This window comes from Dipodomys spectabilis, unplaced genomic scaffold, assembly GCF_019054845.1.
Source record: "Dipodomys spectabilis isolate Male_0828 unplaced genomic scaffold, ASM1905484v1 ptg000639l, whole genome shotgun sequence".
Lineage (NCBI taxonomy): Eukaryota > Metazoa > Chordata > Mammalia > Rodentia > Heteromyidae > Dipodomys > Dipodomys spectabilis.
Genome location: NW_024871316.1, coordinates 436,366 through 453,722, shown reverse-complemented (window position 1 = coordinate 453,722; position 17,357 = coordinate 436,366). Strand labels below are relative to the sequence as shown.

Genomic DNA, 17,357 nt, shown 5'->3' with positions numbered 1-17,357 from the left:
GGAGGTGTGCCACATGACTCATCCATGCTTGTTACTTTGCAATGACACACAACTTCCCAGGGAAAGCCCACACAGGACCAGGAAGTGACCATGTGCCCCAGACCACGAAGTGACCTCGTGCCCAGTCCACACCTGACCCCACAGGGACATAAAGGCCAGGCCAGGAGGCCCCACACCACTCACCTCTCTCTCCACCTGCTCCTCTCACCTCCTCCACCCTCCACCACCACAACCATGAGCTGCTGTGTGCCAGCCTGCTCCTGCTCCTGCTCCAGCTGTGGCTCCTGCGGGGGCTGCAAAGGGGGATGTGGCTCCTGCGGGAGCTGCAAGGGGGGCTGTGGCTCCTGCGGGGGCTGCAAGGGAGGCTGTGGCTCCTGCGGGGGCTGCAAGGGAGGCTGTGGCTCCTGTGGGGGCTGCAAGGGGGGCTGTGGTTCTTGTGGGGGCTGCAAATCCAGCTGTTGCAAACCCTGCTGCTGTCAGTCCAGCTGTTGCAAACCCTGCTGCTGTGAGTCCTGCTGTTGCAAACCCTGCTGCTGCCCATCCTGCTGTTGCAAACCCTGCTGCTGTGAATCCTGCTGTTGTAAACCTTGTTGCTGTGAGTCCTGCTGTTGCAAGCCCTGCTGCTGCCAGTCCAGTTGTTGTAAACCCTGCTGCTGCCAGTCCAGCTGTTGCAAGCCCTGCTGCTGTGAGTCCTGCTGTTGCAAGCCCTGCTGCTGCCAGTCCAGCTGTTGCAAGCCCTGCTGTTGCCAGTCCAGCTGTTGCAAACCCTGCTGCTCCAGCTGCTGTGCCCCCGTGTGCTGCCAGTGCAAGGTCTGAGGCTCTGATCACAGACACAGGTAAGCTGCAACAGTTGGGTTTCTCAGCAAAGGTCTTGCTGCTTCTCACAGACCTGAAGCTCCACCCCCACTATGCTCCAGAACCCTGGCCTCCTGCAGAGCCAGCATTCAGGGCGCTAGCAGGGAGCCCTGCCCAGGGGCAGAGCCCAAGCTGGTCCTGCTGTCTTTGCTGACCCACCCCTTCTCAAGAGCCAACACCCTCAGCCCTCTTGGTCCTTTAAGCGCCCTGAACCCCTGGATCAGCCTTGCCAGAGCATCCCTGACTCCTCCAGCTCTTCAACACTGGTCCTGACACTGCTCTCTCCCTCCCTGCCTGCCTCCCTGCCTGCCTCCTTCCTTCCCTCCCTCTCTCCTTTCCTCTCTCCCTGCCTGCTGCCCTCCCTATCTTCTTCTCTCCCTTTCTCTCTTCCTCCCTCCCTCTCTCTCACTTCCCTTTCTCCATTTTCCCTCTCTTTCTTCCTTCTGCCTCCTCCCTGCCCCTTTTTCCTTCTTTCCCCTGTCCTTCTTCTCCCTCCTTCCCCCCACCCGCAGCTTTGTCTCTCTCATCCTCCCCCTACCATGTCCAACAGGATGCTGTGGCGTCCTTAAATAAAAAGCTTTTCAAAGCATGGTCTAATTCTTGTCGTGAGCTTTACTTATTTATTTATATTATATGAGCTTCAATCTGACTAATAAAGTACAGTTCTTTGATTCTTCATTCATCCAGGGGCGGTGGTCCCTGGCAGGCCGAGGTGGAGCCTCGGGGTCCAGGGCATGGGTGGCCAGGGAGGAAAGATGGGCATGCTGTCTGGGCCAAGCTGCCTGGGCCCCTGCCCAAGCCCAGGTCTTCCTGAGAGGAGGCTGAGCCTGTGTGAGCCTGGAGTGTGCCCGGATGACAAGTATGCACTACCACACACAGTTACTTCTGTCAAGATGGAGCCTTGTGAGCCAGATGCTGGTGACTGGTTCCTGTAATCCTAGCTGCTTCAGGAGCCTGAGATCTGAAGAGATCAATTCAACGTCTGCTGGGGCAGAAAAGTCTGCTTGACTCGATCGCCAATTAGCCAGCAAAATACAACACCTGAGGTGTGGCTCAAGCCATAGAGCCACAGCCATGAGCAAAACAGCTGAGTGAGCGTGTGAGGCCCTGAGCTCTAGCCTTGGTACCTGAACACAACAACAACAACAAGGCCAAACAACACAAGAAACCTATGGAGTCTTGAGGAGTGTTTTCTCCATTCTGCATGGAACATGCATAACTCTCCCAGTGCCAACCTCCCCCCAGCTCTTCTCCTTTGAAGATCAGAGATACCTGGAAAGAAAATTGCTTTCAATTACTGGGTGCCACTCCTGGCAGTCCTGCAGTTATCTAGCCTTTTACAGCCTCCTACGTATTGCAGGTCTTGAAAGACCACAGCAAGGCAGGTCTGCCTCCACTCACAAAACTTACTTAAAAATTATTTGGTCTTCCTCTTTCTCCTTCCTTCCTTCCTTCCTTCCTTCCTTCCTTCCTTCCTTCCTTCCTGCTCTTTCTCCTTTATTTCTCTCTCTCTTTCTCCCTTCCTTTCTTCTAACTTTTTTGCAATACGTGGGTTTGAACTCAGGGCCTTGCACTTGCTCTGCTAGTACTCTACCATTGGAACCATACAACCACCCTGCTATTTTGCTCATGATTTTGCAGATAGAATCTAGAAACTTTTCTGTCCAGGCAGATCTTGAACCATGACCCTCCAGATCTCAGCCTTGGGAGGAGCTAGGATAGCAGGTGTGACCCACCAGCACTCAGTTCATTTGGGCTATTTCCAAAGATTACAAACATAGCATGGGTAGTATCGAACAGCACCAAGAAATGTTCTTAAGCCCCAACAGAGCATCACTGCCCCGTCGACCTTCCCAGAGGCCGGGTACCTCCTTTCAGGACCCTTCAGACTTGGGGAATGGTGCTGCTTTTATTATTAGTCTGCTTTCTGTTGGTAAAATGAAATAATGGAGGAAAGAGGTACACTTGGCTCACAGTTCCAAGGCTGAGAGTGGGACAGCGAAGGCCCCTCACCCATCTCACAGCTCTGTGGAGAGGACAGGAGGCCCATGCCCTCACCCCACCACTCCCTGAGAGCTGACCAGACCCACATCCACCTCCATCTGACCTAACAGACCCGCCAGCCCCCTCAAGCGCCCACAACCCCTAATGGTTGACACACTGTGAGCCCCAACAGCACATGTGAGCATTCCCAAGTATGGAGCTCTCCAGGACCCCTCACTCCTGATGCCACAGGATAGGGCCTGGAGCTGGAGAGCCAGCTAATCCCCTGATTCTGTGTGTGGAGGGCCTGGGGAGCCCGGGACCTACTGAGCCTCTGATCTTGCATGGTGGGATCCCTGGGCTGGAGAACCTGCTGGCCAGGGTGCTGTCTGGTTCCTTTGCCCTTTTCCCACCATCCCTCAGGGCACTGGACAGAGCTGGCCTGCCAGGAAATTGAGCGGGACACGTGGCTGGCACAAGTCATGCCAACCCCTCCCCCCAGCATCCGGAGTCCCACATAGGGCCTCCATGCTCTGTGTGTGCACTCAGCCCTCAGCCCAGCCTGGCATCCTGGGGCTGTGAAAGGCTCCCCAAAAAGGAAGCAAAGATCACAAGGCAGAAATCCCAAAATGCAAGGAAAGCACATCCTGTGTTCATTTGTACCCTCTATGGAGCCTTCAAATGTTTACCTCCCCTAGTGATGAAACCCATTGCATCCCAGGAGCTGAAATGCCACCCAAGGAGCTCAAAGTCTAGATTAGAAATGATCAATGGCCTCAAAGAGGAGTCAAATAAATGGATAGAGTTGGAAAGCTAATTTGAAATAAGAAGAAATTCAGCAGCTGAGATGAGAATTACAGAAGGCAAGTTGAGATCCTGAAAACAACAATAGGAAACAACAAAAAAAAAAGAAACAAAAAACAGAATTGATAGGATGCAGTGCCCACATAAATACACATGCTAAATGGAAACCATTTTAAAAAGAAAAGCAGCAAAAGAGAAAAATCTCTTGAAATGGAAAACATGTTTGGCAACCATTTGAAGGTAATAAAGTGGAAAACCCAGATTCTTGTGTCTCACACCTGTAATCCTAGCTCCTCAGGAGGCTGAGATCTGAGGATTATAGTCCAAAGCCAGCTGGGGTAGGAAAGTATGTGACAACCTTATGTCCAACTAACCACCAAAAAGTTAGAAGTGGATATGGGCTCAAGTGGTAGAGCACCAGCCTTGAGTACAAAACCCAGGCACTGAGTTCAAAATCCAGGATTAGTATACAAACACATGCAAACACACACACTCACACACACATGCACACACACACACAAACACCCACACACACAAATACACACACATATGAGGGAAAAAATGGGAATATTGGAATTGAAAAACTCCATAAATAAAATAGAAAGCCTCAATGGAAAGTGTCGCCAGTGGACTAGATCAAGCAGAAGAAAGGATGACAGGGAGGAAGATGGTGTCATGGAAGTGTGAAAATCAGACAGAAACAAAACAACAGCAATCACATGCCAGCTTTCCAGTGCTCTGAGACAGATCAAGAGACCAAACTAAGAATCCGTGCATCAGAAGAAGGAGCTGAGATGCAAACGAAAACTACAAATGCCACAGAACGTCTATGCAGTGAAATTATAGCAGGAAATTCTGTGACCCTAGGGAAGACATGGAAACCCAGGAGGTATCTAGAAAAGCAGATACTACACTTGACCAGAAAAGATCTTCCACTCCACATCACAGTTAAAATGTAGAAAACAGAACCAAGGAATGATATCGGGGGACGGGGGGTGGACATGGAGGACTTGGTTACTCACAAAGGCAAATTCATCACATCTAAATCAAGAGAAACCCTAGAATCCAGGAAAATATGGGATCATAAATTCAAGTCCTGAAAATAATACCTGCCAACCAAGATTACTGTATCCAACAAAATTATCCCTTAACATTGATGGAGAGATAAAAGTAAACAAAAACAATTCAGGACCAAAAGCTGGCATCAGAATATTTACTAAAGAAATCCCATACAGAGATGAGAAAGCAAGCTGGAGATGATGGGAATGCTGAGGCGGCATGGATGGAAGAGAGGGACAAATAGATAATGAGAGGGACGGGTGACTAATGATAACAGGTAAATAATACGAGAGACAGATGGCTCATGAGACAACTGGATATCTAATGAGAAGGATAGGTGGATAATGAGAGAGAGAGGTGAATATCAAGATGGACAGATGGACAAAAAGAGGAACTGATAGATAACGAGAGGAATGGATGAACAAACAAGAACTGGGAAAGAGTAGATCATGTTCCACTCACATGCACAGTCAACTGCAGGATAAATTATACTGGACTCTAAACTTTCACACAGTGAGAAGAAAGACAGATATTCTCAGGAGAGGATCACAAAGGTGCAATAGCTATGTGCATCTGATCATATAAAATGCCATGTACTGAAATGAACTCCAAGACATGGAAACAAGAGGGTTTGGTTATTTTGCTATTTTTTTCTCCTTTGTTGCTGTTTTTGATTTCTGTACCTTCTGAATTGTATGTAAGTTTATCAGTTTGGGGGAGGAAAGGGAGGTACAGAAATGGAGAGACAAAGGGTGAACAAATGCCGCCCTGATATTCACTAGACACTTTGAAAACAAAGTACACAACTTGTGGAGGAGGGGTTCAGGAGGGAAAAATGGAGACAATGTGGGTAGATGAGACACAGTTATAACAAAGAAATGTACTCATTTTCTGACTTATGTAACTGTAAAATCCTATACATCACCGTTACAATAACAATAAAAGACTTAAAATGAAAAATGAAAATCAGCCAACTCCCAAAACAAATGAGGAGGATATAAAAAATAAAACTATTCAGAATACGCAGAAAAAGACACACTGAATGATGACCATCAGCTCAAGACAGTCCACAATAACCCCAAGGTAAATGGTCTTAACTCTCCAATTAAAAGGCGCACACTTGGTTGATACGATTTTAAAAAAAGAAGAAGAAGAAGAAGTTTCAGTGGAAAGAAACTCAGGTCACTGGGAAAGAAACTCGGGTCACTGGCAAAGACACTCACAGGCTGAGGGAAAGGATGGAAGATCACATGCCCAGTGAAGAGAAGCTAGATGGTAACTGAAGTACCTGTGCTCATTTCTCCCAATGTAGACTCCAAGCAAAATCCACCCCAAGATAAAAGCCAGTTTACAGGCATAAAAGGAGTCATCCACCCAGACAAACAGCAACCAAAAAGAGACAGCATTAAATGCTGCACAAGATAAAACCACTGCAGGGCATAAAATAACAGAAGGTCTAGATGCAATGATACTTCATAGGGAGCAAGAAATCTTTTCTTTGTGTGACTTTTCCCAGCGTCTTTGTGGCGGAAAAAACAATTAACCAATCCTTGATTTTTTTTCAAAAGTAGGAGATTTCAATACCCCACTCTACCCAGAGATGATCCCGACACCCCTCCAAAAATCTAACAAAGGTGTCATGTCTGCCCTGGGGCAAGCTGGCCCTGGGCAGAGACCTCCCCACCTCCTGGCTAAGTCTCCCCCCAATGTCTGTTACCTAGGGAACCAGCACACCTGGAAGCAGTCACTGCCCCTCCTGCTAGATCACATCCTGGGCTGCCGGTGGTCTTGGCTCCCATCTGACCATAGGAGGATCCTAGGCCCTGAGGTCACATCCAGATCCAGTGTGGCCAGACCTTTCCTCCACGTGGCCACACCTTTTCCCATCCCTGGCCCAGATAAGTCCTGGCCTGGGGTGAGTCTCCCCTTTCCGCCATGCCTCTCCTCCATGCACCGCGGGGGCAGCAGGGTGGTAAATGCACTTCTTTTCCTGTCTGAATACAGAGTGGGGTTCTCTTCATGCGTTACCTAGTGAAACTACCTACTGAATACACCTTACAGAAGGCAAGTCAGCGTTAGGCTGAAGGCCTCAGCAGATGTCTGCGCTCTAGTCCACGCGGAGCCCCAGCATGCTCCCTCTTCTAAGCCAACCATGGAATGACTCCAAATAGATCACACTTCAGCCCATGTCTTCCAACAAGTAGAAAATAACTGACTATTTCCTTACAGCCACAGTATCATAGTAGAAGAAGACAAAAAGACATCACAGAGAGAAAACACACTCACCCAATAGACCTTTCATTGAAGAAGGAGGAGAGGGGAACAAAAGGCTTCCTAGAATCAAATGGAAGTAAAGATGACACTTTTCAGTGTTTGCAATTCCACAGCAATGAAACGAGTGGTAGAAGGAAGGTTTGTAGCGATGGGAACCTACATGAAAGATCAGAGCTAAGCATGCCCATCCACGTCTGAAGACAAGGAAGACCAAGCCCAGCCCCAAGTCAGCAGAAGGACAGAGACAATGAAGATCAGAACCGAGCAAAGGCTGGACAAATGCAGCCGTGTTCCTCACTGGACACAACGTGGAAAATGGACTCTAGAACTTGTGGGCAGGGGCAGAGGGAAAATCTAGGACAGACTGAGGGCAGGGATGACACTGTCCAAAATGAAATGAACTCTTCCTGATCTATGCAACTATAACCACTTTGGCATCCCCTTTAAAGTAACAAGAATTATTTTACAAAACATCAGAGCTGATGAGTGAAAAATGGAATAATAGTGCAGAGCAATGGATGAAGCAGCACTCTTTGAAAGAATAAACCCGAGGGACAAATCTTGAAAAAACTAGAGCCCCAGGCCGGCCGCACGCCGGAGAATGACGCACGATGGCACAGCAAGAAAGTCGCCAAGGAAGCTCAGGGGAAGGAGCCCCAGAGCCCAGGCCACAGGGTCCCAGACCACGAGCATAGGGGAGAGTGACTGCTCCAGAACTTTCTCTCTCAGACAGGATCTAGCCTCAAGAGCAGGCCCAGAACTCTGACTACATGAAACCCCAAGACCAGGGAGCCCGTGGAGAGCCTGCTGTTTTTCAAGACCTCCTGGAACAGCGCACACATGGAGGGGTGAGTGCGGCGGGCAGCAGGGACAGAGCCCAGCCCCGCTCACCAAGTGTCCTGCTTCATTTGTCCTGCAAGGTTTGTCCCAGGAAGTGTGTCTCAGGAGGTGTGCCACATGACTCATCCATGCTTGTTACTTTGCAATGACACACAACTTCCCAGGGAAAGCCCACACAGGACCAGGAAGTGACCATGTGCCCCAGACCACGAAGTGACCTCGTGCCCAGTCCACACCTGACCCCACAGGGACATAAAGGCCAGGCCAGGAGGCCCCACACCACTCACCTCTCTCTCCACCTGCTCCTCTCACCTCCTCCACCCTCCACCACCACAACCATGAGCTGCTGTGTGCCAGCCTGCTCCTGCTCCTGCTCCAGCTGTGGCTCCTGCGGGGGCTGCAAAGGGGGATGTGGCTCCTGCGGGAGCTGCAAGGGGGGCTGTGGCTCCTGCGGGGGCTGCAAGGGAGGCTGTGGCTCCTGCGGGGGCTGCAAGGGAGGCTGTGGCTCCTGTGGGGGCTGCAAGGGGGGCTGTGGCTCCTGCGGGGGCTGCAAGGGGGGCTGTGGTTCTTGTGGGGGCTGCAAATCCAGCTGTTGCAAACCCTGCTGCTGTCAGTCCAGCTGTTGCAAACCCTGCTGCTGTGAGTCCTGCTGTTGCAAACCCTGCTGCTGTGAGTCCTGCTGTTGCAAACCCTGCTGCTGCCCATCCTGCTGTTGCAAACCCTGCTGCTGCCCATCCTGCTGTTGCAAACCCTGCTGCTGTGAGTCCTGCTGTTGCAAACCCTGCTGCTGTGAATCCTGCTGTTGTAAACCTTGTTGCTGTGAGTCCTGCTGTTGCAAGCCCTGCTGCTGCCAGTCCAGTTGTTGTAAACCCTGCTGCTGCCAGTCCAGCTGTTGCAAGCCCTGCTGCTGTGAGTCCTGCTGTTGCAAGCCCTGCTGCTGCCAGTCCAGCTGTTGCAAGCCCTGCTGTTGCCAGTCCAGCTGTTGCAAACCCTGCTGCTCCAGCTGCTGTGCCCCCGTGTGCTGCCAGTGCAAGGTCTGAGGCTCTGATCACAGACACAGGTAAGCTGCAACAGTTGGGTTTCTCAGCAAAGGTCTTGCTGCTTCTCACAGACCTGAAGCTCCACCCCCACTATGCTCCAGAACCCTGGCCTCCTGCAGAGCCAGCATTCAGGGCGCTAGCAGGGAGCCCTGCCCAGGGGCAGAGCCCAAGCTGGTCCTGCTGTCTTTGCTGACCCACCCCTTCTCAAGAGCCAACACCCTCAGCCCTCTTGGTCCTTTAAGCGCCCTGAACCCCTGGATCAGCCTTGCCAGAGCATCCCTGACTCCTCCAGCTGTTCAACACTGGTCCTGACACTGCTCTCTCCCTCCCTGCCTGCCTCCCTGCCTGCCTCCTTCCTTCCCTCCCTCTCTCCTTTCCTCTCTCCCTGCCTGCTGCCCTCCCTATCTTCTTCTCTCCCTTTCTCTCTTCCTCCCTCCCTCTCTCTCACTTCCCTTTCTCCATTTTCCCTCTCTTTCTTCCTTCTGCCTCCTCCCTGCCCCTTTTTCCTTCTTTCCCCTGTCCTTCTTCTCCCTCCTTCCCCCCACCCACAGCTTTGTCTCTCTCATCCTCCCCCTACCATGTCCAACAGGATGCTGTGGCGTCCTTAAATAAAAAGCTTTTCAAAGCATGGTCTAATTCTTGTCGTGAGTTTTACTTATTTATTTATATTATATGAGCTTCAATCTGACTAATAAAGTACAGTTCTTTGATTCTTCATTCATCCAGGGGCGGTGGTCCCTGGCAGGCTGAGGTGGAGCCTCGGGGTCCAGGGCATGGGTGGCCAGGGAGGAAAGATGAGCATGCTGCCTGGGCCAAGCTGCCTGGGCCCCTGCCCAAGCCCAGGTCTTCCTGAGAGGAGGCTGAGCCTGTGTGAGCCTGGAGTGTGCCCGGATGACAAGTATGCACTACCACACACAGTTACTTCTGTCAAGATGGAGCCTTGTGAGCCAGATGCTGGTGACTGGTTCCTGTAATCCTAGCTGCTTCAGGAGCCTGAGATCTGAAGAGATCAATTCAACGTCTGCTGGGGCAGAAAAGTCTGCTTGACTCGATCGCCAATTAGCCAGCAAAATACAACACCTGAGGTGTGGCTCAAGCCATAGAGCCACAGCCATGAGCAAAACAGCTGAGTGAGCGTGTGAGGCCCTGAGCTCTAGCCTTGGTACCTGAACACAACAACAACAACAAGGCCAAACAACACAAGAAACCTATGGAGTCTTGAGGAGTGTTTTCTCCATTCTGCATGGAACACGCATAACTCTCCCAGTGCCAACCTCCCCCCAGCTCTTCTCCTTTGAAGATCAGAGATACCTGGAAAGAAAATTGCTTTCAATTACTGGGTGCCTCTCCTGGCAGTCCTGCAGTTATCTAGCCTTTTACAGCCTACTACGTATTGCAGGTCTTGAAAGACCACAGCAAGGCAGGTCTGCCTCCACTCACAACACTTACTTAAAAATTATTTGGTCTTCCTCTTTCTCCTTCCTTCCTTCCTTCCTTCCTTCCTTCCTTCCTTCCTTCCTTCCTGCTCTTTCTCCTTTATTTCTCTCTCTCTTTCTCCCTTCCTTTCTTCTAACTTTTTTGCAATACGTGGGTTTGAACTCAGGGCCTTGCACTTGCTCTGCTGGTACTCTACCACTGGAACCATACAACCACCCTGCTATTTTGCTCATGATTTTGCAGATAGAATCTAGAAAACTTTTTTGTCCAGGCAGATCTTGAACCATGACCCTCCAGATCTCAGCCTTGGGAGGAGCTAGGATAGCAGGTGTGACCCAACAGCACTCAGCTCATTTGGGCTATTTCCAAAGATTGCAAACATAACATGGGTAGTATAGAATAGCACCAAGAAACGTTCTTTTTTTTTTTTTTTGTCGGTCCTGGGGCTTGAACTCTGGGCCTGGGCGCTGTCCCTCAGCTCTTCAGCTCAAGGCGAGCCCTCTACCACTTGAGCTACAGCGCCACTTCCGGTTTTCTAGTGGTTTATTGGAGATAGGAGTCTCACGGTCTTTCCTGCCCGGGCTGGCTTTGAACCGCGATCCTCAGATCTCAGCCTCCTGAGTAGCTAGGATTAAAGGCGGGAGCCACCAGCGCCCGGCTCCAAGAAATGTTCTTAAGCCCCAACAGAGCATCACTGCCCCATTGACCTTCCCAGAGGCCGGGTACCTCCTTTCAGGACCCTTCAGACTTGGGGAATGGTGCTGCTTTTATTATTAGTCTGTTTTCTGTTGGTAAAATGAAATAATGGAGGAAAGAGGTGGACTTGGCTCACAGTTCCAAGGCTGAGAGTGGGACAGCGAAGGCCCCTCACCCATCTCACAGCTCTGTGGAGAGGACAGGAGGCCCATGCCCTCACCCCACCACTCCCTGAGAGCTGACCAGACCCACATCCACCTCCATCTGACCTAACAGACCCGCCAGCCCCCTCAAGCGCCCACAACCCCTAATGGTTGACACACTGTGAGCCCCAACAGCACATGTGAGCATTCCCAAGTATGGAGCTCTCCAGGACCCCTCACTCCTGATGCCACAGGATAGGGCCTGGAGCTGGAGAGCCAGCTAATCCCCTGATTCTGTGTGTGGAGGGCCTGGGGAGCCCGGGACCTACTGAGCCTCTGATCTTGCATGGTGGGATCCCTGGGCTGGAGAACCTGCTGGCCAGGGTGCTGTCTGGTTCCTTTGCCCTTTTCCCACCATCCCTCAGGGCACTGGACAGAGCTGGCCTGCCAGGAAATTGAGCGGGACACGTGGCTGGCACAAGTCATGCCAACCCCTCCCCCCAGCATCCGGAGTCCTCCCACATAGGGCCTCCATGCTCTGTGTGTGCACTCAGCCCTCAGCCCAGCCTGGCATCCTGGGGCTGTGAAAGGCTCCCCAAAAAGGAAGCAAAGATCACAAGGCAGAAATCCCAAAATGCAAGGAAAGCACATCCTGTGTTCATTTGTACCCTCTATGGAGCCTTCAAATGTTTACCTCCCCTAGTGATGAAACCCATTGCATCCCAGGAGCTGAAATGCCACCCAAGGAGCTCAAAGTCTAGATTAGAAATGGTCAATGGCCTCAAAGAGGAGTCAAATAAATGGATAGAGTTGGAAAGCTAATTTGAAATAAGAAGAAATTCAGCAGCTGAGATGAGAAATACAGAAGCAAGTTGAGATTCTAAAAACAACAACAGAAATCCAAACAAAAAAAAAGAAACAAAAAACAGAATTGATAGGATGCAGTGCCCACATAAATACACATGCTAAATGGAAACCATTTTAAAAAGAAAAGCAGCAAAAGAGAAAAATCTCTTGAAATGGAAAACATGTTTGGCAACCATTTGAAGGTAATAAAGTGGAAAACCCAGATTCTTGTGTCTCACACCTGTAATCCTAGCTCCTCAGGAGGCTGAGATCTGAGGATTATACCCCAAAGCCAGCTGGGGTAGGAAAGTATGTGACAACCTTATGTCCAACTAACCACCAAAAAGTTAGAAATGGATCTGGGCTCAAGTGGTAGAGCACCAGCCTTGAGTACAAAACCCAGGCACTGGGTTCAAACCCCAGGATTAGTATACAAACACATGCAAACACACACACTCACACACACATGCACACACACACACAAACACCCACACACACAAATACACACACATATGAGGGAAAAAATGGGAATATTGGAATTGAAAAACTCCATAAATAAAATAGAAAGCCTCAATGGAAAGTGTCGCCAGTGGACTAGATCAAGCAGAAGAAAGGATGACAGGGAGGAAGATGGTGTCATGGAAGTGTGAAAATCAGACAGAAACAAAACAACAGCAATCACATGCCAGCTTTCCAGTGCTCTGAGACAGATCAAGAGACCAAACTAAGAATCCGTGCATCAGAAGAAGGAGCTGAGATGCAAACGAAAACTACAAATGCCACAGAACGTCTATGCAGTGAAATTATAGCAGGAAATTCTGTGACCCTAGGGAAGACATGGAAACCCAGGAGGTATCTAGAGCAGCAGATACTACACTTGACCAGAAAAGATCTTCCACTCCACATCACAGTTAAAATGTAGAAAACAGAACCAAGGAATGATATCGGGGGACGGGGGGTGGACATGGAGGACTTGGTTACTCACAAAGGCAAATTCATCACATCTAAATCAAGAGAAACCCTAGAATCCAGGAAAATATGGGATCATAAATTCAAGTCCTGAAAATAATACCTGCCAACCAAGATTACTGTATCCAACAAAATTATCCCTTAACATTGATGGAGAGATAAAAGTAAACAAAAACAATTCAGGACCAAAAGCTGGCATCAGAATATTTACTAAAGAAATCCCATACAGAGATGAGAAAGCAAGCTGGAGATGATGGGAATGCTGAGGCGGCATGGATGGAAGAGAGGGACAAATAGATAATGAGAGGGACGGGTGACTAATGATAACAGGTAAATAATACGAGAGACAGATGGCTCATGAGACAACTGGATATCTAATGAGAAGGATAGGTGGATAATGAGAGAGAGAGGTGAATATCAAGATGGACAGATGGACAAAAAGAGGAACTGATAGATAACGAGAGGAATGGATGAACAAACAAGAACTGGGAAAGAGTAGATCATGTTCCACTCACATGCACAGTCAGCTGCAGGATAAATTATACTGGACTCTAAACTTTCACACAGTGAGAAGAAAGACAGATATTCTCAGGAGAGGATCACAAAGGTGCAATAGCTATGTGCATCTGATCATATAAAATGCCATGTACTGAAATGAACTCCAAGACATGGAAACAAGAGGGTTTGGTTATTTTGCTATTTTTTTCTCCTTTGTTGCTGTTTTTGATTTCTGTACCTTCTGAATTGTATGTAAGTTTATCAGTTTGGGGGAGGAAAGGGAGGTACAGAAATGGAGAGACAAAGGGTGAACAAATGCCGCCCTGATATTCACTAGACACTTTGAAAACAAAGTACACAACTTGTGGAGGAGGGGTTCAGGAGGGAAAAATGGAGACAATGTGGGTAGATGAGACACAGTTATAACAAAGAAATGTACTCATTTTCTGACTTATGTAACTGTAAAATCCTATACATCACCGTTACAATAACAATAAAAGACTTAAAATGAAAAATGAAAATCAGCCAACTCCCAAAACAAATGAGGAGGATATAAAAAATAAAACTATTCAGAATACGCAGAAAAAGACACACTGAATGATGACCATCAGCTCAAGACAGTCCACAATAACCCCAAGGTAAATGGTCTTAACTCTCCAATTAAAAGGCGCACACTTGGTTGATACGATTTTAAAAAAAGAAGAAGAAGAAGAAGTTTCAGTGGAAAGAAACTCAGGTCACTGGGAAAGAAACTCGGGTCACTGGCAAAGACACTCACAGGCTGAGGGAAAGGATGGAAGATCACATGCCCAGTGAAGAGAAGCTAGATGGTAACTGAAGTACCTGTGCTCATTTCTCCCAATGTAGACTCCAAGCAAAATCCACCCCAAGATAAAAGCCAGTTTACAGGCATAAAAGGAGTCATCCACCCAGACAAACAGCAACCAAAAAGAGACAGCATTAAATGCTGCACAAGATAAAACCACTGCAGGGCATAAAATAACAGAAGGTCTAGATGCAATGATACTTCATGGGGAGCAAGAAATCTTTTCTTTGTGTGACTTTTCCCAGCGTCTTTGTGGCGGAAAAAACAATTAATCAATCCTTGATTTTTTTTCAAAAGTAGGAGATTTCAATACCCCACTCTACCCAGAGATGATCCCGACACCCCTCCAAAAATCTAACAAAGGTGTCATGTCTGCCCTGGGGCAAGCTGGCCCTGGGCAGAGACCTCCCCACCTCCTGGCTAAGTCTCCCCCCAGTGTCTGTTACCTAGGGAACCAGCACACCTGGAAGCAGTCACTGCCCCTCCTGCTAGATCACATCCTGGGCTGCCGGTGGTCTTGGCTCCCATCTGACCATAGGAGGATCCTAGGCCCTGAAGTCACATCCAGATCCAGTGTGGCCACACCTTTCCTCCACGTGGCCACACCTTTTCCCATCCCTGGCCCAGATAAGTCCTGGCCTGGGGTGAGTCTCCCCTTTCCGCCATGCCTCTCCTCCATGCACCGCGGGGGCAGCAGGGTGGTAAATACACTCCTTTTCCTGTCTGAATACAGAGTGGGGTTCTCTTCATGCGTTACCTAGTGAAACTACCTACTGAATACACCTTACAGAAGGCAAGTCAGCGTTAGGCTGAAGGCCTCAGCAGATGTCTGCAGTCTAGTCCACGCGGAGCCCCAGCATGCTCCCTCTTCTAAGCCAACCATGGAATGACTCCAAATAGATCACACTTCAGCCCATGTCTTCCAACAAGTAGAAAATAACTGACTATTTCCTTACAGCCACAGTATCATAGTAGAAGAAGACAAAAAGACATCACAGAGAGAAAACACACTCACCCAATAGACCTTTCATTGAAGAAGGAGGAGAGGGGAACAAAAGGCTTCCTAGAATCAAATGGAAGTAAAGATGACACTTTTCAGTGTTTGCAATTCCACAGCAATGAAACGAGTGGTAGAAGGAAGGTTTGTAGCGATGGGAACCTACATGAAAGATCAGAGCTAAGCATGCCCATCCACGTCTGAAGACAAGGAAGACCAAGCCCAGCCCCAAGTCAGCAGAAGGACAGAGACAATGAAGATCAGAACCGAGCAAAGGCTGGACAAATGCAGCCGTGTTCCTCACTGGACACAACGTGGAAAATGGACTCTAGAACTTGTGGGCAGGGGCAGAGGGAAAATCTAGGACAGACTGAGGGCAGGGATGACACTGTCCAAAATGAAATGAACTCTTCCTGATCTATGCAACTATAACCACTTTGGCATCCCCTTTAAAGTAACAAGAATTATTTTACAAAACATCAGAGCTGATGAGTGAAAAATGGAATAATAGTGCAGAGCAATGGATGAAGCAGCACTCTTTGAAAGAATAAACCCGAGGGACAAATCTTGAAAAAACTAGAGCCCCAGGCCGGCCGCACGCCGGAGAATGACGCACGATGGCACAGCAAGAAAGTCGCCAAGGAAGCTCAGGGGAAGGAGCCCCAGAGCCCAGGCCACAGGGTCCCAGACCACGAGCATAGGGGAGAGTGACTGCTCCAGAACTTTCTCTCTCAGACAGGATCTAGCGTCAAGAGCAGGCCCAGAACTCTGACTACATGAAACCCCAAGACCAGGGAGCCCGTGGAGAGCCTGCTGTTGTTCAAGACCTCCTGGAACAGCGCACACATGGAGGGGTGAGTGCGGCGGGCAGCAGGGACAGAGCCCAGCCCCGCTCACCAAGTGTCCTGCTTCATTTGTCCTGCAAGGTTTGTCCCAGGAAGTGTGTCTCAGGAGGTGTGCCACATGACTCATCCATGCTTGTTACTTTGCAATGACACACAACTTCCCAGGGAAAGCCCACACAGGACCAGGAAGTGACCATGTGCCCCAGACCACGAAGTGACCTCGTGCCCAGTCCACACCTGACCCCACAGGGACATAAAGGCCAGGCCAGGAGGCCCCACACCACTCACCTCTCTCTCCACCTGCTCCTCTCACCTCCTCCACCCTCCACCACCACAACCATGAGCTGCTGTGTGCCAGCCTGCTCCTGCTCCTGCTCCAGCTGTGGCTCCTGCGGGGGCTGCAAAGGGGGATGTGGCTCCTGCGGAAGCTGCAAGGGGGGCTGTGGCTCCTGCGGGGGCTGCAAGGGAGGCTGTGGCTCCTGCGGGGGCTGCAAGGGAGGCTGTGGCTCCTGTGGGGGCTGCAAGGGGGGCTGTGGCTCCTGCGGGGGCTGCAAGGGGGGCTGTGGTTCTTGTGGGGGCTGCAAATCCAGCTGTTGCAAACCCTGCTGCTGTCAGTCCAGCTGTTGCAAACCCTGCTGCTGTCAGTCCAGCTGTTGCAAACCCTGCTGCTGTGAGTCCTGCTGTTGCAAACCCTGCTGCTGCCCATCCTGCTGTTGCAAACCCTGCTGCTGTGAGTCCTGCTGTTGCAAACCCTGCTGCTGTGAATCCTGCTGTTGTAAACCTTGTTGCTGTGAGTCCTGCTGTTGCAAGCCCTGCTGCTGCCAGTCCAGTTGTTGTAAACCCTGCTGCTGCCAGTCCAGCTGTTGCAAGCCCTGCTGCTGTGAGTCCTGCTGTTGCAAGCCCTGCTGCTGCCAGTCCAGCTGTTGCAAGCCCTGCTGTTGCCAGTCCAGCTGTTGCAAACCCTGCTGCTCCAGCTGCTGTGCCCCCGTGTGCTGCCAGTGCAAGGTCTGAGGCTCTGATCACAGACACAGGTAAGCTGCAACAGTTGGGTTTCTCAGCAAAGGTCTTGCTGCTTCTCACAGACCTGAAGCTCCACCCCCACTATGCTCCAGAACCCTGGCCTCCTGCAGAGCCAGCATTCAGGGCGCTAGCAGGGAGCCCTGCCCAGGGGCAGAGCCCAAGCTGGTCCTGCTGTCTTTGCTGACCCACCCCTTCTCAAGAGCCAACACCCTCAGCCCTCTTGGT

General features: G+C 50.0%; 1 protein-coding gene across 1 annotated transcript; it reads left to right on the top strand.

The window, feature by feature from the left end:
* Positions 1-246: 246 nt before the first annotated feature.
* Positions 247-17,123, top strand: LOC122101197 (keratin-associated protein 5-2; the record flags this gene model as incomplete). Its single annotated transcript, XM_042671528.1, has 5 exons — positions 247-517; positions 8,173-8,428; positions 13,841-13,849; positions 16,457-16,786; positions 16,973-17,123. Coding segments are annotated over 5 exons (1,017 nt in total), but the record flags the coding sequence as incomplete, so codon positions are not given.
* Positions 17,124-17,357: the final 234 nt, after the last annotated feature.